Genomic DNA, 26,033 nt, shown 5'->3' with positions numbered 1-26,033 from the left:
CATGCCTTTCCCTAGTAAAAGCACCTCCCACAGTTTAACATAGCCTAGGCACACAGTTAACCCTTTGATCTGATATTAACCCCTTCCCAGCCAGTGTCATTAGTACAGTGATAGTGCATATTTTTAACACTGATCACTGTAATTAGTGTCACGGGTCCCCAAAAAGTGTCAAAAGTGTCAGTTATTGTCTGACTGTCGGCTGCAATGTCGCAGTCCTGCTATAAGTCACTAATCGCCATTCACCACCATTACTAGTAAAAAGAAATTATCCCCTAGTTTGTAGACGTGATAACTTTTGCTCAAACCAATCAATATACGCTTATTGGGATTTTTTACCAAAAATATGTAGCAGAATACATATTGGCCTAAATTGATGAAGAAATTCAATTTTTTTTTCAATTTTTTCTAATAGATATGTTTTATAGCATAAACTAATAAATATTGTTTGTTTTTCAAAATTGTCAGTCTTTTTATGTTTATAGCGCAAACAATAAAAACTGGAGAGGTGATCAAATACCACCAAAAGAAAGCTCTGTTTGTGGGAAAGAAATGACATACATTTTATTTGGGTATAGTGTCGCACAACTACGCAATTGTCAGGTAAAGTAATGCAGTGCCCTATCTCAAAAGATGGCCTGGTCATGAAGGGGGTTAAATCTTCCGGAGGTCAAGTGGTTAAAACATGATCATCCAATCACTGTTAAATCTTCTTTAGATTTACTAACACCTAGGTAATGAGATGGGCTGCCTAAACAGTTCTTATAGGTCTCATTTACATTTCTGTGGATGTGTCAAAGTACATGCCCTAACATGTCGTGTGCATTACCTTCCTTATATCAAGGCAGCTAATAGAAAGGAATAAACTGAAAAACAAAAAAAACAAAAGAAAGGAATAAACTGTAAACACACCATAATGGTCCACAAATTGGATGCATTGCAAAATCTGCAACACAACACACTGCAATTCACGATGGTGTGCTTCAATGCATGTGCAATACCTTAGTGCAGGGGTGTCAAACTCAATTTCATCGTGGGCCGCACCAGCATTATTGTTACCCACAAAGGGCTGGACTAGATATCCAGAACACCCCAATCCCCCCTTACATCAGATATCAAGAGTCCCCCCATTATCAGAAGTCGAGTCCCCCACCCTCCCATACATTACAGTGCACCCCTTAATCTTGTACTGCTGACAGGAAGAAGCTGGGGGTGGAGCTGGGAAGCAGAAAGTGCAGGCTCTGGAGGAGAACCAGAGGAGGGCTGGAGTCAGCTGCCAGAGTCTGCTGAATGCTGAGACCAGGGGAGGCCAAAATGAGGGGGTACTGCGGCTGCACAGATCTCTGTGCAGGATCTGTAGTTGGAGATCTGCTGCTGAGACAGAGTGGGGGCGGAGATGAGGGGGGTGCTACAGCTGCAGGAGAGGGGCAAGCAGTGGCGGCTGGTGCGTTGGGGGCACAGGGGCCGCCCCCCCTATCCGTGCATCCGGCCTCCTAATCTACATGCAGGGCGCCGGACGCATGGATTCCAATAGGGTTTTTCTTTCATGTACGTGATTAGAGCCAGTTTCCCGATTAGCCGAAAGGAGAGGCCATGCTATTGGCCAAGGAAGGAGGAGACGCAGGGGAAGCCACTGCTGCCACTGGGAGAAGCGACTGCTGGCTCACTCACCCTGGACTGAAGGAGATGGTATGGTGTGCGAGCTGGTGTGGTCCGGGGGGGGGGGGGGTATGGTGTGGTCCGTCTGCGGCCCCCCAGCCCATGGAGCACCAGCCGCCACTGGGGGCAAGGGCCACATGAAATTGCCTGGTGGGCCGTATTCGGCCCGTGGGCCTTGTGTTTGACACATGTGCCTTAGTGTGTTATGCTGCCATTCAAAACAAATTAATTCAATCATTTTAAATGGGCTTCCAACGCACCCAATCGCAGCCAATCCTGCACCTGACACTTTTTAGAAACACAATGCTTGGTATTGCATGCTGTGCGTTGCAGCACCCTGCAGAGTAGGTGGCTTGCCCTAGTGAATTGGAGTGCCATTCATAAAGAATGACATCCCAGGATACTGATGCATAAGTTACCGCAATGCAGCAATGTGAACTTAGCCTTAGGCCTTATGCAGACTGGGCAGAAAAAATGCTGCTTGGCGTGTTCGGTGTTTTTTCTTTCAGCCTGTAGAAGCAGCTCTATGTTAGCCTATGTGTCAATGCACATTTGGGCATTTACAGGCATATTTGTAGAGGAACTTTTACAGGCTGAAAAAAAATCCATCACAAGTGCGTTTTTCAGAGGAACTTTTGTGCAGAAAAAAAACACTTGAGGCGCCTAAAACACACATAAATGCGACATTTAGGCTCATCAAGAGTTTTTAAGTGTACATTTTTTTCTACTGTTTTGGGAAAAAGGCTTAGAAATGCAAAAACACATAAACGCGCCTAAACACAATGTGTACAATATGCTCCATAAGAGTGTTTTTTATGCATTTTTTTCTGCCAGCCATTCTTGCATTCTTTCTGCTGTCTAGTGTGCATGGACCCTTAGAGAACCATGGAACATTATATACCCCATAATGACGTTTATTACATTGCAGCTACAGTTTGTAGGTTTAACATGCTGCCCTTCAATATACACCACATTTAGAAGCCAAGGGAATACCAAAGAGAATCTCTGCCTAGCTTTATTTTCACCTAAACTGGCAAAAAAACACAGCCCTGGTGTGATTTCTGAAAACCAACAGCTCTGTTTGGAAAAACAACATTCACACCAGCGGTGCTGGGATATGCTCTGTATAATGCGTACCCGCTGGTGTACATTCTAAATGGGTGGTGCCATGTATTGTTACAACACATTGCTTTTGTTTACTTTTTTTTTCTTTATTGAAATTTCACAAAATGGCATTTATCTTGATGCACCACAGCGCGCCTTGTGCTGCGGTGAAGTACATCTCAATGCGCTGTGTAAATTGCAGCCTGCCTTATTTTATTTTTTTGCACACCGATGCAGTCTGTTGGTTTGAACTGAACTAAAAGGACATAAGGCAAACTGCCTTGTCTATGCATTGAAACTGAATTGGGCAAGGCTGCCCATCACAGTCTAATACATACACTATATTGTCAAAAGTATTGGGACGCCTGCCTTTACATGCACATGAACTTTAATGGCATCCCAGTCTTGGACTGTAGGGTTCAATATTGAGTTGGACCACCCTTTGCAGCTAGAAGTGCCGGTTCACACTGAAGCGGCATGACTTCGGGGGCGACTTGTGAAGTTGCGTGCACCGCGACTTTCGGCACGACTTGCACGGACTTCATAAAATGAATGTCTATGCAAGTCGCTCCAGGTCGCCCCGAAGTACTACAGGAACCTTTTTCTAAGTCGGAGCGACTTGTGTCTCTCCTATTAGAACGGTTCCTGTAGCAGTCAATGGACCGTGACGGTGCGTGACTTGTCAGGCTGACCAAGTCGCCTGACAAGTCGTACTAGTGTGAATGGAGACTAACAGCTTCAACTCTTCTGAGAAGGCTGTCCACAAGGTTTAGGAGTGTGTCTATGGGAATGTTTGACCATTCTTCCAGAAGCGCATTTGTGAGGTCATCACTGATGTTAGATGAGAAGGCCTGGCTCACATTCTCCGCTCTAATTAATCCAAAGGTGTTGTGTCGGGTTGAGGTCAGTTAATGGATGAGCGAGTTTGGAGTGGAGGAACTTGACTGGCCTGCACAGAGTCCTGACCCCAACCCGATAGAACACCTGGCCTTCTTGCTCAACATTAGTGTCTGACCTCACAAATGTGCTTCTGGAAGAATGGTCAAACGTTCCCATAGACACACTCCTAAACCTTGTGGACAGCCTTACCAGAAGAGTTTAAGCTGTTATAGCAACGAAGAGTGAGTCAGCTCAATATTGAACCCTACAGACTAAGACTGGGATGCCATTAAAGTTTATGTGCGTGTAAAGGCAGGCGTCCCAATACTTTTGACAATATAGTGTGTGGTTATAAATGGTATAAATGGACCCTGAACAAGGGTAAAATGAATTCTGATCACATATCAATAGGAGCTATTTTGTTTCACTGTATGGACAGTAAAACTGGCCATGGATAGCTGATTAAAAAAAAAAAAATAATGGATTACTCCATCCACATTCACACACTGCGCTATGATATTCTGACAACAGGGACTCCTCCGATGGCGATTTCAGAATATACTGAAGAGCGCTGTAGCTGGTTGGCTGCATGCACTGACTGAGTTAAAATTTTCCAAAATTCCAGTAAGGCCCGAAGCAAAAAAAAAAAAAATAAGCGTAGGGCCTCATGAGGGGGGTTTACTGGGCCACGGGCAGTCCGGAGTTAATGTCAATAGGTCTATGTCAGGTCAAGGTCAAGGATTGGGCAGTTACAAGTAGGTGGGGTTTTCAGTAATGTAAGTGGGGGGGACTTACGTTTTTCCAGCACATTCTTCGTTGCAGCCAGGAAGGAAGGATCCCCGCCCTCCCGCCCTGTTTGGTTAGGATTGGTTGCCGTGAATGTTTTGGGGTCGTTTTTTTTTTTTTGGGGCTGATGGGTTTGGTTTTGTTTACATACTGGGTGTTGGCAGTTGGGGGTCTTTGGAGGCGGTAAAAACAGTGTTGGTAACAAAGTGTTTAGGGTGACCCATCTAGGTATGGAGCCCTCTGGTGTATCCCGGTTAATAGTGGATATTAACAGGAAGTGGTAACAGGAGGTATCAGTGGTCAAGTGGGTTGTCCCCGAGCTGGTGTTGCGCGGCTGGGGACTGTTTAACGAATTACGCTGATACCAGGTTAATTGGAATTGTACCTAATACCTTATACTAAAACTCCAGTATTTTAAATCTACATGAATATTTACAATAACAGATATGTTATTGATTTCATATATTTCAGCTGGGTGACAAAGAATCTTTGAGAAAGGCTAATAGAAAGCCGAAACGCGTCAGTTTAGGGATAGACTCTGTGAACCACCCCTTCCTGGACTACACAGGAAACACAGAGATCATTATCCCTAGTTTTGTCACAAACTATCACACATGTCACAGATTCCTTTGAATCGTTCTTTTTCTATCTTTATCACATTGGGCCTATACCCAAAACACATATCTCCACCTTATTGGAATGTATGTATATATTATTATGCTTTATGTACAACGGAATAAATCCGATACTATATATTTTTTATACTTGTAGTAATACTATTACTTGCCCTAAAAGTCCCATCACCTTGGCCTGAGACACCAAACACCCCATTTTTCTATTCAAAATAGGGACGAAGGCAAAACCCACTCCTACTATCTAGAGAAAAAAACCCCCACCCCCTCGTTAATTGGAATTTTGTGCCTCCCAAGACCAACAACTTATTTCATGGTATACTGGAATATTTATAGTTATGTTAAAAATAATGTGTTTTGGTTTTTTTGGTTATTTGTTACTAAATGGCCCACCGGGCCAATTTTCTCCAAAACTGGTGTCACTGGTATTTTGTTTAGGTTAAGCATATGGTTGTGGTTAACAGGGAGTAAGCATCAGGAATACCCTAATCATGTTCTAGAGAAGCCATAGGTGGATTGAAATCTTGATCCATCTATGGCTAGCTTTGGATTGCGGTCAGTCAACACGGCGGGGATGGAGGGGTGGATGCATGAACATAACGCTTTCTAGGACATCAATTATAATCTGCATATTGGCTATTCTATCTTTGCAAAGAAAGAAGATAATTGTCAATTTATTTGATCTAATTATTAAAGTCATGATTTCAGCACTCACTCAGGGTCATGATTTTCCTTGGAGCTAAAACACTTTTTGGTTATAAAGAATGATTCCGACATAGCTAAAGACATTTTATTTACCATTGAGTTAGAACTTTGGACTACCTGGAATCCAGAGAACGCAGTGAAAGGTGACAGCTGTCATCTCAGAATGTAGTCATATTTGTCCCTCCACCTTTGTTTCTACAAAATGTTTCTACAGCATTGGGGCGCGCATATTTTAAATAGTTATTGTCATGTGCACCTTACTGTAGACCTTTCAGTACATTTCCATGCCTGCATGAATACGTTTCTAACATGTCTCAATATACAGCAACATTGTAACTGTGTAGAAAAGGGTTGCAGCAGGGGTCAGTCTGTGTCAGACGTTTGTGAACAGCACAGGCACCAGAATTTACATGATAGTGCCATCTCTGAGCCAGCATCTCACTGCAGGAAGTAGATGTTGACTGAACAAGAAGGCTCTGGAGGGAAATACAGAAGAAGACATTGTCAGGAGAAGTACTGTGATCAGTGCCGGGACAAGGTCATCCAGCGCCCAGGGCAAGGATGCCAAACTGTGCCCCCCTTCGCTTAGGTTTAGGGTCAAGGCGCCCCCCCATCCCTGTAATAAACCATTGCGCCCAGGACAAGGATGCCAAACTGTGCCCCCCTTCGCTTAGGTTTAGGGTCAAGGCGCCCCCCCCCCCCATCCCTGCAATAAACCATTGCGCCCAGGGCAAGGATGCCAAATTGTGCCCCCCTTCCCTTAGGGCAGGGGTGTCAAACTCAATTTTGTCACGGGCCTCATCAGCATTGTGGTTGCCCTCAAAGGGCCAGTTATATCTGTAGGATTAGATGCCCAGAGCACCCCACGCCCCCTTACACCCTTACATGGGATGTCAAGAACCACCCACCATCAGATGTCAAGAGTCACCCAACCTTTCTTACTTAACAATGCACCCCCTTACCTTCTTCTGCTACCAGGAAGAAGATGCGGGTGGATCTGGGAACAAGTGCAGAGTCTGGAGGAGAACCAGAGGAGGGCTGGAGTCAGCTTCCAGAGTATGCTGAATGCTGAGACCAGGGGGAGGCAAAGGCAAGGTGGTGTTGCGGCTGTACAGAGAGGTGCAGGATCTTCAGGAGGAGTTCTGCCCTTCTCTCTGCTGCAGGCTGCTGAGAAGGGGGGGGGGGCAAAGATGAGCCATTTTGCAGCAGCACAGAGGAGACCAGGATCTGGCAAAGAAGTTATGTCCTCTTTGCTGCCGACTACAGAGACAAGGGGGGTGCCGCAGCTGCCAGAGAGCTGGGAGGGCCACATGAAATTGCCTGGGGGGCCACATTTGGCTCGCGGTCCTTGTGTTTGACACCTCTGCCTTAGGGTTAGGGTCAAGGTGCCCCCCCCCACCCCTGCAATAAACCATTGCGCCCAGGACAACCATCCCTCCTGCCCACCCCTTGTCCCGCCCCTGACTGATCTCTCTCTCTGTCTGTGTAATAAATACCTAGAACTGTTACACTAACGCATTCCTAGTGTGCATGCACCTAACATACTGTATCTGCTATAAAGCACCTTTTATGCAGCTTTTCCTCTTTTCTTTACTTGCTGTACCATATTTCCATTATCACAAATCTTCTACAAATATACAGATCTTCTTTATCGGGGCTGTCAGTGCTTCCCAGCAGTCACACCGCCTCTGATCAACGCATGCTATGGCCTCATTCACTCATCCATGGTGCGGCAAGTGTCTTGCAGAACATCTGGGAGCCCAGGCGTGTGCAGACAAAGCTGGCCATACATGGATTGAAATTCAGCCGGTTCTGGAAATTTCGATCCATGTACCGGCAGGCTGGTTGTACAGAAGCTGATCTATTGATTGACTTCTATAAGACCAGCCGGCCATAGGCGTCAACACTGATCATTGTATTCTGAAGGTGGGGAAGGCTCTCTGCCATCAGAATACAATAGCTCAGCGAGAGTGATTCCCCCACCCCCAATGAGTGTGTGGATGGGGGGATGGGGGAATTGGTTGAACAAAATAAAATGATTGAGTCCCAGATCACATTCTATATATAGGCTCAGACCTCCGCTAGAAGAATTTTTTTCCGACCGGACCCCCATGAATTTTATTTAAGGACCCCTGATATATAGCGATGACAGACATCGCATGTGATTCGGAGCGCACTGCTCTGAAAATCACATGTGATGCGAATTCAGCCATACAGATTGTTTAGCTGAATTTGCATTGGATTCAGACAGAACTCGCACAGCACCCTTTTTGTATCCGCAGCAGGATCGGATCGCATGGTGTTCACACCAATGCGATCCAATTTATGTCCGAACTGACAGTTTGCACTGCGATATGCCAACTGATCTGGGGGTGTCGTTAACTTTGTATTGACACCCCTGGCAATTTGCATATGACAGTGTGAATTGCCTGCGATTTGAATGTGATGCGGGTTCCCGCAGTGGATTCGCAGGATTCCCGCATCGCATATATGTGAACCGGCACTAATGTATAGCCAGCTTTAGTCTATTTACAAATTTACCCAAGAGGGCTATTTAAGGGCATGCAACAAACGCACGACGCCCAAAAGATCGCGTATGAGAAAATTAATTTTGATTTTTATTGCGGCCGTATTGGTTCATTTCTTTTTGATATTAGAGTATAATCTTTGTTTACTCATTTGGGATCTCTTTTTGGATTTTTCTCCTTATTTTTGCTGCTTCCTTTGGAGTGGTCTCTGCATTTGCAGATAGGGGATGTGTTGCCACAGTCCTAGTACTCTAGCGGTTAAATAAACCGTAATTATCTGATATATATATATATATATATATATACTGTATACTACAGATCAACAAGAGGCATACTATTGTAGTTTTTTGTACCTGACAATCTACTGTACATATAGTGGGCCCGGCCAGTGCACATGTCCTCAGGCTTGCCCTGATGTCTAGGGGGAGAATGTGTGGCCTTTTGGTTTCTTCCTGCCCTTCCCTTGGGGGGGGAGGGGGGCTTCTTCACCCAGTATTCGATGGTCAGCTTTGGCTAACCTCGAAGAACGAGGTCTACCAGGCCTTCTGGCTAGGCAGACTATCGGAACCCCATGTCCCTGTCAGGAGCCTTGCACCCCGGGGATCTAAAGCACACACATGCACGTTTTTTGTTCACTTAATGTTTTTTCCGTTTTTTGGTTTTTGCACGACAGCGGATTAATAAAAAAAAAAAAATATATAGATATATATATACACACAGGTATATACAGGTATATATCATTAGGTAAACACTGCACATTGTATCTCTTCCATTGGTTCTCTAAGGAAGCAGGTCCTAATTCCAATGAAATGCGTAGAGACATGATTTGCCAGCTTCCACTATATGCTTATACCTACAAAATGCAAGGGCTGTTGCCCAGTCTGAGTATACTGGGGGTAATTGTTATTTATGATTATGTAATATCTACAATTACGGCCTCTCGGCGGATGGGCTTGGTAAACATCTTTCTGTGCCGAGAGCACGTGCCCTGAAGGCTCCCTGCACAGTTGCCGGTGGGTATCGGAAAGCTCCGATGCATACTTGCGATCGGGAGCTTTCCAATCATGTGACCAGTGTGACAGCCAATCACAGCAGTCACGTGACCGGAATGCCTGCCTCCGCCTCCCGGCATTTAGAACCTCCTGCTTGTTCTATTCACTGTGGAACCTAAGGGCTTTATCCTCTGCATTATGTAAAAAGGCTGTTTGATCCTGTCATCTCTGATCCTCCCCTTCTTCCTCTGTCCCCAATCCATCTCCTGATAGAACAAAGCCTTTGGGGGAAAGCTGCACATGCTCAATTTGGTTTCTATTGCTACCAAGTTTTTTTTTTTCCTTTGGAGGGTGCATGTGATCAGAACAGGGCCAATCAGCATTGTCCAGTCAGAGGATCAGGGGTCCTGCATCCTCATCGGACAATCATGGGAGAATAAAAACTCCTCCTACAAGCTTTAACCATTGCTTGGCTGGACACAGATAGAGGTCACAAGACTGCTATATACTGCTGATGAGAAAAGGTATTTAGCAGTTTGTATTTACTAAAACTATTGCATTTCCATGTTCTGTGTACTGCAGGAAACCATATATAGCGAGTGTGGGGTCCTGGGTTTTTGTAACACTTTAAAGGGCCAGGAGGCGGTGGAGGAAAAGATTATTTTGTTTTGCAATGATATTTAAAAAAAAAAGTTGTATGATTTTAATGTGATTTATACAAATAAACTTTGTAGGGGAAATTTTCCCATTTTTTAATTTCTTGTGGTGGTGGAGTTCCATGAGCACCTCTAAAGTCCTTCAAATCTAAATTTCCTCATTCTGTACACAAAACAATGACAGGCTGACAGTGGACGCAACAGCACAGGGAACGATTACCCGTGGGACCTTCACCCTAGGGACAGATTATGGCTCAATCCAAGCAATTAGATGTGATTAGGACCACTGATCATCCATAACTACAGGGCTTGCAATTGGAACTGGGCCCCATGCTCCAGGGGGCCTGTGCGCCTCCCCTGTACACCTGTAGCTTCAGGAGGAAAATGGAGGAGATTGGTTCCCCTGCATGCTGCCGCCGCCACTCCTCCTATCCAGTTCACTTGTGTTCTTCTGTCTCTGGGCCCCTGTGTGCTGCCCTGGTCCCCCACTGTGCTGCCTTCCCTCTCCTTCTGGCTGCTGCAGGGGATGTGTCACAATAGAGAACCAGGAAGGGGTCAGTAAATATGTAATTTACCAGCTCCTTCTTTTTCTGAATGGACAGAGTCATAGTCAGTGACATTGTAAAAAAATAAAATAAAATGATAAAAAATAATACAATTAAAATACCAAAAATAAAAACGACTGAAACCAGTGGATGAACTTCCAGGATCGCAAAGGTCACACTTGCGACCAGGCCCTGGCATTCCACCACTGTGGGGAGTCCCCAAGATGGCAGGAAGGGGGCCCACTGCAGAACTTGTGAAAGGGTCCTGCTGTGGGACCGTAATAAAGGGCCCCACAATGAGAGTAAAGGGCCCCAGGATGAGTGAAAAGAGCCCTAGGCTTGAAGGGAAGGGCCCTTCATGGTTTCTTGCACCGGCGCCCTGAAGGTTCTAGTTACGCCTTTGGTTCAAAGTTTGAATCCAGGGTCAACATTTCTAACTGCTCACAAATAGGTCGCTGCAAACATCCAGCTTGTACAAGGCCACAGCACAAATGCTGCTGCATCCATTGGCAGAGTTCAGCTCCAGTCTATCTGCCCATAACTAGTGGTCTGAATGAGCCCCTATTGGTTCAATCAACTTCTGCCCTGCAGCACTGGGGTCTCTGGTTCAAATACCAGTCAAGACACTATGAATATGGAATTTGCATGTTATCCCTGTGCTTGCGTAAGTATCCTCCAGGTATTTTGCGGTTTCCTCCCACACTACAAAGACATGCTGGTAGATAAGTTGCCTCTTGTATAAATTGGTTATAGGATGTGTATGCACTGTATGTGAGGGTAGGGACACAATACTGTAAAAACTCCCTGAGGGTAGGGAATGGTATGAATGTACAGTATGTAAAGTGTTACGTAAATTGTGGTGCTCTATAAATAGCTGTAATATATAAATAACTCAAAGGGCGCCATACATGCAGGGCAGCCATCAGAAATTTTGGGGCCCCTTACACAGCTTAAGGCCTGTGCCCCACCGGGCCTGACCACCAACATTCCGCAGGGCCTGCCCTCTGGCCGTCCCACCGAATCCACCCACTGGCCATCCCACCGAGTCCTTCAGTGCACCCACTTCTATTTTAACACTCTTACAACTTAAGAGTCAACGCAATCCAGCAAAGAGACATCCGTCCAGCTGCATTGGCTTACTCTGCAGTCGCTATGCTTTAGCAATTGCTAGTTACTGCAGCTGCAACTACTCGGTCTCCTTGGTGTGGGCCAGGGCAGCCGGGCCCCTCGGAACGCCTGGGCCCCTTACATGTGTATGGGCTGTGCCCCCCTGATGGCTGCCCTGCATACATGGTTTGTCATTCAGGTGTATTGACCAAAATTTGAGCTGTCGGTGTCCCCGTTGGCTGCCCCCCCCCCCCCCCACTCAACAAAAGTTGACCTTTCCATTGAATTTAGGCTCCTTTCACACTTGTGCGACCTAAAAGTCGCGCAATTTTGCGACACTTTTTTGCCGCAAATTTTCACTGGACTTGAAGCAATGCCTGTGTGATCTTGAGGTCTATGGACCTCAAAACGCATTACAGTCGGACCAAAGTAGTGCAGGGACTACTTTGAAGTCGTTGCGACTTGAAGTCGCACAGAAATGAACAGTACTCATTGGAAATCATGGGGTACGACTTGTCATGCGACTTTGCAGTCCCAAGTCGCAGGACAAGTTGCACAAGTGTGAAAGGGGCCTTCACACTTTTCAGCTGAACCGCGCATGCATCCAATCAGACGAGACCACTGCTGGGGATTCAGCAACCGCTGAATACAAAAGCCGGCAGCGGCAATTCCTCAATCAATATCAATAGATTTTTATTGTCCAGTGGGACTGAACAAAAGGAATCTACGTATATATGACCAGCTAAAGAAAAAAAAAAATCTATCCAAGTATGTATTCTTCACTCAAAAAGTGCCTTCTATTGCTCCCAGCCTCCTCCAAATCTCCAGATTCCTTTTTTCTTCTGCAGTGATCCAACTTCTTGTTAGAGCGTGGATATGTTCTCCATGGTCCCACTGTATGTAGCAGAGGCATAACTAGAACCTTCAGGGCCCCAGTGCAAGAAGCCATGAAGGCCCACCCCCCCCCCCCCCGGCTGGGGCCCTTTCCTTCAAGCCTGGGGCTTCCCACTGATCCTGGGGCTCTTTTCTCTCGTTGCAGGGCCCTTTATTAAGGTCCCACAGCGGGGTCCTTTCACAAGTTCTGCAGTGGGCCCCCCTTCCTGCCATCTTGGGGCCTCCCCACGGTGGTTGAATGCCAGGGCCTGGTTGCAAGTGAGACCTTTGCGATCCTGGAAGTTCACCCACTGGTGTCAGTAGATTTTTTGGTATTTAAATTGTATTATTTTTTATCATTTTATTTTATTTTTTTTACAATGTCACTGACTATGACTCTGTCCATTTAGAGAAGGAAGGAGCTGGTAAATTACATATTTACCGACCCCTTCCTGGTTCTCTATTGTGACACATCCCCTACAGCACCTGGCAGGAGAGGGGAGGGAGCACAGTGGGGGGGGGGGGGGGGCAGGGAGCACACAGGGGCCCAGAGACAGCAGAACACAAGTGAACTGGATAGGAGGAGTGGCGGGGGCAGCATACAGCAGAACCAATCTCCTCCGTTTTCCTCCTACAGCTACTGGAGGGAAAAGGGAGACAGTGATTCTCTACATGCTTCCCTCGCCGCCCCTCCTATGCAGGTGTACAGGAGAGCCACACAGGCCCCCTGGAGCATTGGGCCCGGTTGCAATTGCAACCCCTGCAACCCCTGTAGTTACGCCCCTGGTATGTAGCAATGTAGCCACCCTCTCTTACGTGCTCCTGAGATGGAATAGGGACTATGGGATGGGGCATTTGAGTAGATTAGTGCACTCGAGAGCAACTAACATGTACTACTTTTTCCGAACAAACAGAAGTAAGAGGAAAAGGGGAGGTTCGGGAGCTATTGTCAATCATGGCCAGTGAGCCAATGAGGAGAGACAGGGGGCAGGGCCAAGCCACACTCCAAGTGCGAAGGGACAATTGGAGCAGTGAGCCTGCTCAGGTGAACCCAATAGCAAACTGCTTGCTTTGGGGGCACTGGGCAGGAGGGAGCGGCCAGGAGCACCAACAAGGGACCCGAGAAGAGGAGGATTGGGGATGCTTGGTGCAAAATCACATAAGTATAACATGTTTGTTATTAAAAAAAAAAAAAAAAAAAAATAGAGCTTTCTTTTGGTGGTATTTGATCACCTGTGCGAATTTTATTTTTTGTGCTTAAAAACAAAAAACGAGCGACAATTCTGAAAAAAATAAAAATATATATTTTTCACTTTCTGCTATATAACATTCCCAATGAAAAAAAATTAAAAATCTAATTGTTTCATCCTTTTAGGCCAATTTGTTTTCTGCTATATATTTTTGGTAAAAAAAAATCGCAATAAGAGAATTTTGATTGGTTTGTGCAAAAGTTATTGCATCTACAAACAAGGGGAAAGGTTTATGTCATTTTTATTTATTTTGATTTCTTTACTAGTAATGGCGGTGTTCATCAATATTTAGTAGGACTGGGACATTGCGGCGGACAGATCGGACCCCTAACTGACATTTTTTACACTTTTTAGGGGGACCAGTGACATTATTACAGTAATCAGTGCTAAAAAATATGCACTGTTACTGTACTAACGACACTGGCAGGGAAGGAATTAACCCAAGGGCGTTCAAAGGGTTAAATGTATGCCTAGGGGGTGTTTTCTAATGGTGGGGGGGATGGGCTTGAGAAATCAACACAGAGTCCTGTGTTCCTAAATAGGAGGAACACAGGAGCTCTGTGTTAATAGCTGAGAGAACAACAGCAGACCGCCGTTCTCTCCTCACGGGGAGCGATCGCGGCCGCCGGCCCCGTAGATTGGGTTCCCCACTGGCGAGTGGGCATGCGCGCCCCCAGGATCACTCCCGCGTACCGCCATACAGGTTTGCAGTTCGCAGTATATCTGCGGCAGGGGGTCGGCAAGTAGTTAAAAAAGCGCTGGGTGAAAAATGCTGATAATAGTGTTTTTGTGCCAGCTTGTAGTGGTGTTTAAGTAGCCTTTAGAAGCTTTTAGAAAAATTTACATTTTATTTGCGTTTTTAAAGTACATGGGGGAAGAAAAAAAGCGTAAAAAAAAGCTGTTAGGAGCGTTTTAGTAGCGTTTAGAGTCGTTTAGCAGCGTTTAGCATTTTTTTTTCTGCTGGAAAAACGCTTCAAAAAACAAAATATATTTTTTTCTGCTCCTAGACGCTGAAGCTTTAAAAACGCTAACAGTCTAAAGTAGTGTGCATTGACACATAGGATGACATTATTTAGCCTCTAGGAGCAGAAAAAAATGCTAATAACAACTTCAAGGAGCTTAAATAAAATGCTAGTGTGCATTGAGACTAAAGCCCCGTACACACGCAACGATTATCGGGCCGACTGATCTTCCGTCTTTTGTCCAGAGTGGTGTTTTGTTGGTTGGAATGTGCCTAGACTGCACACAAATTTTCTCGCCCAACAAAAAGCTATTTCAGAAGTGATGTCATGTGTTGGTTTGCTTTCTTTGTGTTCTTTTTTCACTGAGCATGCCCAGACTTGCTCATCAGATTTTTCCCTGTTGAATTCTGTACTGACTGCACAAAAATCGGCCGTTGACGGCCAACAAAAATTTTATAGTCTGCACACCAGATTTTTTTCGGCCGAAAAGTCGGAGTTGGTTGTCGGAAGCATCATACTAACAAGCCAAAAATCGGCAGATCGGTCGTCGGACGAAAATTCCCTGCCAATTTTCGACGCGTGTGTACGGGGCTTTAGGCTGGCCATTCATTTTCTGTTAGATTTACCACAAACCACATAATATGAGGTCAAAACTAAACAACACTTTCAATTGTATCCATTTAGGCAGGCCTTTGTACTACATAGTAGAAAAGAAAGCAGGCGCCACTTGTAATAAGCCAAAGATTTATTGCACAACAACAATGTAGTAACTTACAGTGGAATAAGCATCAATCCACATTCCATGTCATAGCGTCTAGTCCTCACTAGTCCGGCCGTGCTCCAGCCCGGAAGTGATGTCCTAGGAAACTGGTCCACGGAGCTGGTTTGACCGGAAGCCGCAATGGAACGCAGGCTAGCCGGAAGTGACGTCTGAAGACGGAGCCGAGTACGCATGCTCCGAAACGCGTTACGTCACTTCCGGCTAGCCTGCGTTCCATTGCGGCTTCCGGTCAAACCAGCTCCGTGGACCAGCTTCCTAGGACATTACTTCTGCTTCTGCTGTAAGTTACTACATTGTTGTTGTGCAATAAATCTTTGGCTTATTACAAGTGGCGCCTGCTATCTTTTCTATTGTTGCCAGCGGGATTTCCCGAGTTTTACCACCAGTGCTACCCTGTATGTCGGCCATTTGGACAGTTCACAAAGAGGACCCATTGGACATCCTTTGTGCCTTTTTGGTGGATTTCCCTTCTGGTCAGTAGCGCCCAACACCCATCTCCCTGAACTTCGTACTACATAGTGGAAGGTAAATTTCAAGAAAATTGTACAGAAAATTGTAAAAAAAAAAATTGTATAATGTATGGCCAGCCTTATTATCACTTGAAGTTAGAAGCTGATTGGCTCCTATGCACAGCTGCACAAGATTTTGCACTCTCCGGTTTTAGTAAATCAACCCTAATGTGTTTGTGTCAGGAGGAAAAGTCTGTTGCCATGCAAGAAAACAGCAAAAATGTATCAAAAATGCATGTATATTCCTTATTTGCTATGATTCTAATGACGTCAATGGAGCCAAAAACGCTCTGTGCTGCATGTAAAAAAAAAAAAAGTCTCTGCACCTTTCCAAAAAAACACAAATCAGGAAACTGCACAGATTGGAATGAGATCCATAGGAAATAAGGTTAAATGGATTGTAGTTCATTACTGCAGGTCTGCAAACACACTAAAAAACATTGATGTCGCTTTTAGCATGAAAAAAGCCAGTATGTATAAAGAGTAACTATAGATGCTCTCATGTACATATATCATTTCAAACAATACATAGAAAAAAAGCTTTTAAAACACAATGCCATGCAAGAAAACATCAAAAAAGAATCAAAAATGCATGTGTATTCCTTTTTGCTATGATTCTAATGACGTCAATGGAGCCAAAAACGCTCTGTGCTGCCTGTGTAAAAAAAAAAAAAAAAAAAGTCTCTGCACCTTTCCAAAAATCACATTGCAGGAAACTGCTCAGATTTGAACGTGATCCATAGGAAATAAGGTTAAATGGATTGTAGTTCATTACTGCAGGTCTGCAAACACACTAAAAAAAAAACATCAATGTCACTTTAAGCATGAAAAAAGCCAGTATGTATAAAGAGTAACTATAGATGCTCTCATGTACATATATAATTACAAACAGTACATAGAAAAAAAGCTTTTAAAATCAAGCACAAAGTGATCTAATTATTTATATCCAATTAAGAATGTTCACAAAAAAAAAAAAAAAAAGCTAAAAAACAAACAAATAAATAGTTTCCCTTTAAAGATCAAAGAGCTAAAATGCAGAAAGCTGAAAGAATAATCAGCCGCATTAACTTCCTGTTATCAGAGGCTCAGCAGGTAAAGAGAAATACTGTATGATGACATTTGAGTTTTAGGGATTGTTCTTCTCTTTGGATAAACGTCCCTGTTTGTTGAGCGGTAAGGTGATTGCGTCTACATATCTTTATTTGTCAGCAGTGGGCTCCATACGGTTTCGCTGTGCTCCTCTTATTATGCGAACACAATAGATCACAATAGATCCACAACAGCTAAATGTAAGAAATACAGAATGTCAGCTCGTCACATAATAAGACAGCACTGTCTGCCCTGGCACAGCTGGAGGAGGTTTGCTCCTCTTGTCCCTTCTCCCTCCCATGGTTGTCACGTTGTGTTCCTCCTCCTAGGGAGGTTGTACTAATCTGCACGCTCCCAGATAAAAGGAAGGATGCCAGATTCTGGAACCAGTTTCAAAAAGCATGCACAAAGGACTAGCAGACTCCCATTGTTCTCCCTTGGAACGATAAGCCGTCCGCTCTGCAAGGAACCCTATTGAAAAACTCTTGCTGCTTACCAACCGAGGCAGGAACGCCGAACAACATAGGACTCAGCGCAAGACAATGATGTATCTGAATTCCCTCAATCCTGACGCCTTTTTGTGTGATAAAGCTAAGGACCTGCGATCGTCGATCAGCACCCTAATTCACAAAGTAGACGTTGGGCACAAGCTGGTGCCATCGGGCTTTTACAAAAAGAAAGACGGTCAGAGGTAAGCCAAGAGTTTCGCCCATTCGGAGATTCTTTGCCTATTGTGTTCAAAAATCAATCGAAAACCTACATATAGGGGATTTACTGAAAATGGTGCACACAGAAGCTGGTGCAGTTGTGCGTTGTAACCAATCAGCTTCTAGCTTTTATTGTCAACGCTTAATTAAACAAATTGAAGCTATAAACTGATTGGTTACTATGCTCAGCTGCACCAGATTCTGTTTAGTATATCTCCCCCATAGATGCATTTGGGGTGAATCCTAAATCAAACACTGAAAAATAAAGCAAAAAATGTTTTTTTTTATATTTTTGCTGGTAAAATTGCCCTATACAGGGTCTGCGTCTATTTTTAGAAACAGGTTTTAAATTATGCGCTGACAGGCTGCTATTGCAACATTTTATCTCACCTGTAAGATTGTGATCGCACATTTGTCTCTGACGTGACGCCGTGGTGCGATGTGCCTTCTATTTATAGACAGGTTTAATAAGGCAATGCATTTATTCTAGATGAGTAAGTGAATAATGACTTTGGATTGGTTGCTATGGGTCAGAGAGGTTTGCATTAATAAACAAGACCAAATCTGTTGCTATGGAACATTTAGGAAGGATGTGAAATTATAAAAATCGTATTTTCTAATCTCTGCAGAAGCTGCATGAAGGAGGTCATGAAGTGGAAAGAATCATTCAATCAACTCCTCAGCAGCAAAGGTGAGCACGGGTTTAGTAAATATTTTATTTGTTATGAAAGGTGTGCATAGGGAGATGCAACACAGAGAATGCTATAGAGGAGAGAATGCAAGGGGGTACATACCTATAGGGGAGAGAATGCAAGGGGGTACATATCTATAGGGGAGAGAATGCAAGGGGGTACATATCTATAGGGGAGAGAATGCAAGGGGGTACATATCTATAGGGGAGAGAATGCAAGGGGCTACATATGCACTAACCAAAAGAGCGCAGGAACTGAAAAGTATTAAAACATAGGTAGGATTTTTAACAAGGCAGTAACGATTTGTTGTGACTCAGACAACAATCACTTTTCACCAATTCGAAAATGGTTAAAATAATTATTTTTAGAGGGTTGCTATCATGCTCTCTTTGTTAAGTTTAATATTACTAAAGTCAAACAGTCTATTTGTATGTCAGAACATTTTTATTATATTGTGTATTAAAAAGTAGTGACCTATTTTCTTGCATTTAGGGTTAAGCCAACCACAGTCTTCTAATCACATTTATTTTTTATGTATTTATATTTCATTTGCCTCCTAAAAACCTTGGCAGAATTTAATAAAACTGGAGCATACAGAATCTACAGCGGTTTTGCATAGCAACCAAGTGAGCTTCTAACTTCAGCTTGTTCAGTTAAGCTTTGAAAATAAAAGCTTGAAGCTGATTGGTTGTCATGCACAGCTGCTCCTGATTCCATCTGCTGCAGTCTTGATAAAGTCTTAGTAAGTCCAATATACAGTATGTTGTTCAGACCATTACAATGCAATATATATATATATATATATATATATATATATATATATATATATATATATATATATATACACACAGTATAGATATATATATATATATATATATATATGTGTGTGTATATATATATATATATATATATATATATATAAATATATACAGTATTCAAATTCTTGAGGGTGAAGTGCACTATGGCATTTAGCATCAATGCAAAGCAATCAGGCATTCCCAAGTGCCATATATATATAAAAAAACAAGGGGATTGCTGCACAAAACTTTAATGAAAAAGTAAAAACAGAACAAGAAGTTACATTGCATTCAAGGTTGAAAGTTTCGGGCTAAACAGATAACGTGTATTCGGTTTTGAAGAAGGGCGTTATCTGTTTAGCCCCGAAACTTTCAACCTTGAATACAATGTAACTTCTTGTATTGTTTCTTCTTTTCCATTAAAGTTTTGTGCAGCAATCCCCTTGTCTTTATATATATATATATATATATATATATATATATATATATATATATATAGTATTCAGGAGGCAAAAGAAACCCATAAATATTCAAAATACATAAAATTTATGTAAGTAGAACATTGTGGTTGGCTTATACTTAAATGCATGAAAAAGGATCAATATCTATATATATATTTATATACCGTATATAAAGCCAAAACCTCTTTTATTTTGGGATGGTTAAAAACCATCCCACTGGGTAGATTTCTTTAGTTGTGTGGACACAACAGAAAGAAGAAACATGTCCAAGAAATATGAAATCTCGAATAAAGGCGCTGTTATGACATAACTTGCATTTTCCAGTGTACATAAATAACAAACAGGTGAGTATACATCAACTCCCCATAAATAACATGAAGTGCAAGTGAAAAACTGAATAATAAATGCAAAATGTTAGCACTGGATAACCAAAAATATATTCATAATGGTGACAGTCCACTAAAAAATAAAGTGATTATTGGCACTTTATTTTTTAGTGGACTGTCACCATTATGAATATATTTTTGGTTATCAAGTGCTAACATTTTGCATTCATTATTCAGTTTTGCTCTTGCACTTCATGTTATTTATGGGGAGTTGATGTATACTCACCTGTTTGTTATATATGTACACCCTGCAAAATGCAAGGGATGGCAGGTATTTGGTAGTTTTTTTTTCACTTACACTGGGTTGGCGCCTTCAATGGGTTTTTAATGTCCAAGAAATATGTCACTAGTGCAAGTGTCCCAAATAGTAAAATTCCTCTCTATTCCCCCACTTACAGTCCCAGTAACAACAGTCACCAGAGAACCCAAATCTTCCTAACGGGGACAAAAACAGGAATAAAAACATGACAGAGGTTCTAACCTCTTGTTATTCTATCGAAAGCATAAGAAAAGGTTTTGGCTTAGATACACTTTAAATAGCATGGTGGGCTCTCCATAGGAAGTTAATTGAGTGTGAGAGAAGATTTGTGAAGGGCTCCTCTTAACTTCTGCATCTTATCCTATCTACAGATGGGCTCTCAGCCTTCCGTACCTTTCTAAAAACAGAGTTCAGCGAGGAGAATCTAGAGTTCTGGATAGCCTGTGAAGAATACAAGAAGACGCCTTCATCCAACAAGCTTCCTGCCAAAGCTCAGTGCATATTTCAGGAATTCCTGCAGACTGGAGCCCCACGAGAGGTAAACAGTGCTTACTATATTTAGCATTCCGATAAGAAGATACATTGCACAGCTGGGATTCCAAGGGGTCAGACATCCAAAGTTTTAAATGGAATTAACTCATTATGTATGCAACTCATTATGCATGTACAGTCTAAACAATGCCCTGGAGACTTGAGACTGTTCAGAGTTAATTAAGAATAACTCACTGGCTAGGAAAATGTCCACTGAGTCTTCTAAAAGAAAACCAAGCCTACGTGGTTACGTTTCTTCAAATCTGTCTTAAAATGCATAAATATATTTAGCATTTTCCATAGCTGAGGGAGCCATTTTCTAATTTTTGGTTAACAAGTTCTTTCAAAATACCTTTGTATAAATAAAAAACCCTAAGAGTCGGTTCACACTGGGGCGACACGACTCTGTACTACTTCGGGGGCGACTTGTGCATTCCCATGCACCACGACTTCGGAAGTCTATGCAAGTCGCTCCGAGGTCGCCCCGAAGTAGTACAGGACCCTTTTTCTAAGTCGGAGCAACTTGTGTCGCTCCTATTAGAACGGGTCCTGTAGCAGTCAATGGACTGCGAGGGAGCGCGACTTGTCAGGTTGACAAGTCGCCTGACAAGTCGCGCCAGTGTGGACCGGGTCTAAACCCTACATCAAGGGCAACTTCACAGGTCCCAAAAAAAGACAGGGAACAGTCATCAACTTAGCGACAAGTCGCCTGAAAAGTCTCGCCAGTGTGGACCGGGTCTAAACCCTACATCAAGGGCAACTTCACAGGTCCCAAAAAAAGACAGGGAACAGTCATCAACTTAGCAAAAAAAAAAATGTATTCTGTAATCTTTTTAGGTTGCTGTCCATTAAAAAAGATACCGTAGTTGTTACATTTGTACCAACTAAAGGCAAAACCTATTTTTATAATTTTGGATAGAGTAAGGATGTTTTTTTTTTTTTTGCCATCTATGTCTCTTTGGGGAGATTTCCCTTTACTACCTATCTGATAGTCAAAACGGGAAGTGAGAGGAAATTTCTTCTAAGTGGGTCACCAAAACTAGTGTCCCCACTGAAATGAGTGTGATCCTGTTTTGGTGAAAACCCAAAGTTTGGGATTTTTTTTTCAATTTTACTTTCGATGGTAATGGTAAACAAGACAAATAGAGAGGGTGAATCTCCCTAACCAAGGCATAAACAGCAATTAAAACCTGACAAGTGTTCAAGTTTGCCTCCGCCTTATCCAACTAACTTGCCTTAGCTATACTTGAAACTTCTGCCTGCTTTTGGTGTTTAGATGGTAAGCTAATTGCCCACATTGTTTTTTGTCTACACAGGTAAACATTGACCATCAGACCAGAGAACACACACGTCAGAAAATTTCAGTCGCCTGCCGTAATTGCTTTGATGCTGCCCAAGAACAGACCCGTATTCTAATGGAAAAAGACTCTTACCCACGCTTCCTAAAATCCCCCATCTACCAGCAACTGCTGACCCAATCATCTATTAAGAAATTAAAGTTCTCCTTCACATGAACGAAGACCAAGTGTTTGGAGTAAGCTACGACATTGAGACCAGAGCTCAGTTCCATTGATCTACAACCAGGTTCATGACATCACCCCACCACCATGTGTGTACCGGAGTCTGGGTGCTGGTTCAGAAGACTTTTGAGCAAGGTCCTTCCGTGTAGATGGGCCTAAGACAGTAGAACAGAGAAGACAGTGTATAGAAATGGATTAGTGAGTTCTAGTCCGACAAAATTTCCTTGACACCGGTCATGGTGCTATGATACGACTGTGCTTGCCCAGACAAGTTCCTGTAACCTTTTATGTTCATAGGGGAACGTTAACAGGATTGAGATAGCATGAGAGAATCTCTGTACCAGACTAGAACTCACAATGGTGTGATTCCTAGTTGATGTGCTAATGTTTGTGCAATGTGTCTGTGCTGCTAAGTGTCACTTCCTCCCACAGCTGTAGTTTTTTCCTATAGCTAGGGGAAAAAGTCTGTTATTCTTACTGTTGCTATGTAGATAATTTATCAAGTGTCTGGAAATGAGTTTTCACCTGGGACACAATGGATGCCAAGTGTTTAAGCAGTATCCATTCATAATTATGACATCCAAAGAACAATGGGGGGAAGTAAAGTACAATGTTAAAAAAATGTGACACATTCCTAGCCGGTCTTTTTCCTCTGGCAAACAGGAATTGCAGAGACTTGTCAACAGTATTCTGGATGCGGGAATTGACCCCGCTGAAAACTAGGTGATAAATGCACAGAAAACTCTTGGTGTTGATCAAATAACACCTGCAGCATACATAAGTACACGTAAATATATATCTAAAAAATCACATTATATATATATATATATATATATATATATATTTATATATATATATATATATATATATATATATATATATATTTGTATATATTTCACATTTTGAGTTCAATTTATTTAAAATGTTGCTGGGCAGCTTTTGTAAACTTATTATGTGGTGATACAAAAAGGACATTGTATTTCTGGAAAATACATTCATGTTAGTATGTTGATATGTTAATTTATATGAATTATTTAAATAATAAACAATTAAAAAAGAAAAAAAAAACAAAGTAAAATGCATTGTTTCATTATTAATATTTTTATCTTTATTATTATATATATTTTTTATTATTATTATCAGGGTTTTTTTCTCAGAGAATAGGTACAGGAACTGTCACCTTCTGGGTCAGCCTTCGTCTTTTGCCCCCTACCCACCTTTGAGCAGGGTCCCTAGGTTTCACCCCCTACCCCCCTTCCAGTACAGCCCCTTTTAGAGAATGCAGAACAAAGTATCATTTGTGCTACTAAGTATTTTGTATGGAATTTGATAGACCCCACCACAGCAACAATAGACCCACTCCAGCAACAATAGACCCTCCTGCAGCAATAGACCCCCACAACAAAATACCACCCTAGCAACAATAGACCCCCATCAGCAACAACAGATCTCCCAGTAGCTAGCATCAATAGACACTCCAACAGCCAGGAACAATAGATCTCTCCCAGCAACAATTTACCCCCTAGCAAAATAAGACCCCCCACCAGCCACAATAGACGTACCTGGCAACAGTAGACCCCTACACAAAGATAGATCCCCACCAGTGACAATAGATCCCCCAGCAGCCAGCATCGATAGACCTTCAGGCACACCCCAGCACTCCTTGCTATAAAATACATTCAGTGCTAGAGGTGCCGGAACTGCGTTCCCCTGCGTTCCCGCTGAAAAAAAGCCCTGATTATTATTATGAGTTAACCTAACACCCAAATTGTGTAATCATTTTGCAATGACAAAACCATAGATCATATATCACTTGCAGCTTAGAGCCGCAGTTAAGGCTCCGTTTCCACTATTGCGGCTACAAAGTCGCGCTACTTCTGTAGTGTGACTTGTTTGCGGCTACTTCTGGGGACTTCAGTGCGACCTTCCTTCTATGAGGGACAAGTTGCACTGAAGTCGGCCCAAAAGTAGTGCAAAAACTATTTTTCAAGTCACTGCGACTCAAGTCGCAGCAGTTAGAACCGGCCAAATTGAAATGAATGGCTTTTGACTTGCTGTGCAACTTGACATGTGTCAAGTCGCACAACAAGTCGCAATAGTGGAAACGGAGCCTTAGAGGAGTCATACCAATCATCAAAATCAACTAATTGTGGTTATTTTTTTCATTTATTTTTTAATTATTAATTTATTTTTATTTTTAAAGTATATTTGGACCTATGAAAAAAGCATTTTATTTTGCAGCTTACCACTTCTTGGATGTGATGGCTGTGTTAGTTTTCTTTTTGCAGTCTTTTTTTCCTTTTTTTTTTAATCTGGTGATTTTGCCAAGAACACATGTCCTGCGCTGGGGTGACAATGCTTACCGAAGCCTAGTACACACGGGCCGAATGTTGGGCGGCATGGGCTGGTTCAATAGAAACCGGCCGACATTAGGCCCGTGTGTATGGCAGCGGTCTGACAGAAGCCAGTCATTGGACCAGCTTCTGTCGAAGGGTCACAATCGAAAAAGGTCTGCCGAGTGTTCTGGCGAGGGGCCGTCCTTCTGTCAGAACACTAAAGCACAGCAGGAGAGATCACTGTACTATCATCTGATTGTTAGTACAGCGGCTCTGACCTGAGCTGTCAGTTTTTTTTCAATCAACCCACTGGGGTGAATGAAAATAAAAACTAGTAGCTTGTACAAGGCTTAACTCTACTACATCTCAGTTTGGAGCACCAGCATTGTCCCCCTGGGGCAGGAAGTATACTAGGACTACAGAACAGCTGTATCTCATCTCCATATCATAGAGGAGGTGTTCTGTAGTTCCCATAGGTGAACCGGGCATGGCTGAAAACAGTACTCAGAATTTCAGTTCAGCACAGGAAGAGTACACATAAAATTAAAAGCACACTGAATTTCTGACAACACCCGTGAAAAAAAAAGCAAGGGTTAGAGAAATGTACCAACTTTTTTTTGCCCAGACACTTTAACCGCTTAGCGACTGCCCACCATAGATACACTGTGGCGGGGCGGCCGCCCTGTGCCAGATCACATACGTAAACTGACACTCCCAGGTCTGGGGCGCGCCACCGGGGACCTGCTCCCGCTGTGACAGCAGGAGCCAATCAGAAGGTCCAGCGGACGCGATGTCTGCCGGGACCAGCTGATCGGTCGGGAGAAAGGCAGTCTGCCTATGTAAACAAGCTGCTCTGTGAGAGGGGAATGTGCTGATCATGAGCTCCTGCTAAGCAGGATCACAGATCTTTACATTCCCCCAGTCAAAGCATCTCCCCCACAGTTAGTAATCACTCCCAGGGAACACATTTAACCCTTTGATCTCCCCTGATGTAAACCCCTTCCCTGCCAGTGTCATTAGTACAGTAACAGTGCATATTTTTTAGCGCTTATAACTGTATTAGTGTCACTGGTCCCTTAAAAGTATAAAAAGTGTCAGTTAGCTGTCTGGTTTTCCCACCGCATTAGCGCAGTCCTGCTATAAGTCGCTGATTGCCGCCATTACTAGTAATAAACAAATAAAAATATACCATAGTTTGTAGACGCTATAACTTTTGCGCAAACCAATCAATATACACGTAGTGGAATTCTTTTTTACCAAAAGTATGTAGGAGAATACATATTTTCGCCT

The 26,033-nt window shown here is 43.1% G+C and overlaps 1 protein-coding gene across 1 annotated transcript; it reads left to right on the top strand.

Annotated features, from left to right (window-relative positions):
- The first annotated feature begins 17,427 nt into the window (after positions 1-17,427).
- On the top strand, positions 17,428-22,855 carry RGS16 (regulator of G protein signaling 16). Its single transcript, XM_082266587.1, has 4 exons — positions 17,428-17,745; positions 18,391-18,452; positions 20,728-20,894; positions 22,204-22,855. Exons 1-4 carry the CDS (start codon positions 17,597-17,599, stop codon positions 22,399-22,401), a joined length of 576 nt encoding a protein of 191 aa, XP_082122713.1. The 5' UTR covers positions 17,428-17,596; the 3' UTR covers positions 22,402-22,855.
- Positions 22,856-26,033: the final 3,178 nt, after the last annotated feature.

Source organism: Pelophylax lessonae (assembly GCF_965119305.1).
Source record: "Pelophylax lessonae genome assembly, chromosome: 8".
Taxonomy (NCBI): Eukaryota; Metazoa; Chordata; class Amphibia; order Anura; family Ranidae; genus Pelophylax; species Pelophylax lessonae.
The sequence above is the reverse complement of the archived record's forward strand: the minus strand, read 5'-3'. Positions and strand labels throughout refer to the sequence as shown.

What these genes read in the sequence shown, in the direction of transcription:
- RGS16 (XM_082266587.1), top strand. Translation starts at nt 17,597, where the DNA reads ATGATGTATCTGAATTCCCTCAATCCTGACGCCTTTTTGTGTGATAAA. An exon ending in TCAACTCCTCAGCAGCAAAG is followed by an intron (nt 18,453 to 20,727) that starts GTGAGCACGGGT and finishes TCCTATCTACAG; the next exon opens with ATGGGCTCTCAGCCTTCCGT. An exon ending in AGACTGGAGCCCCACGAGAG is followed by an intron (nt 20,895 to 22,203) that starts GTAAACAGTGCT and finishes TTGTCTACACAG; the next exon opens with GTAAACATTGACCATCAGAC.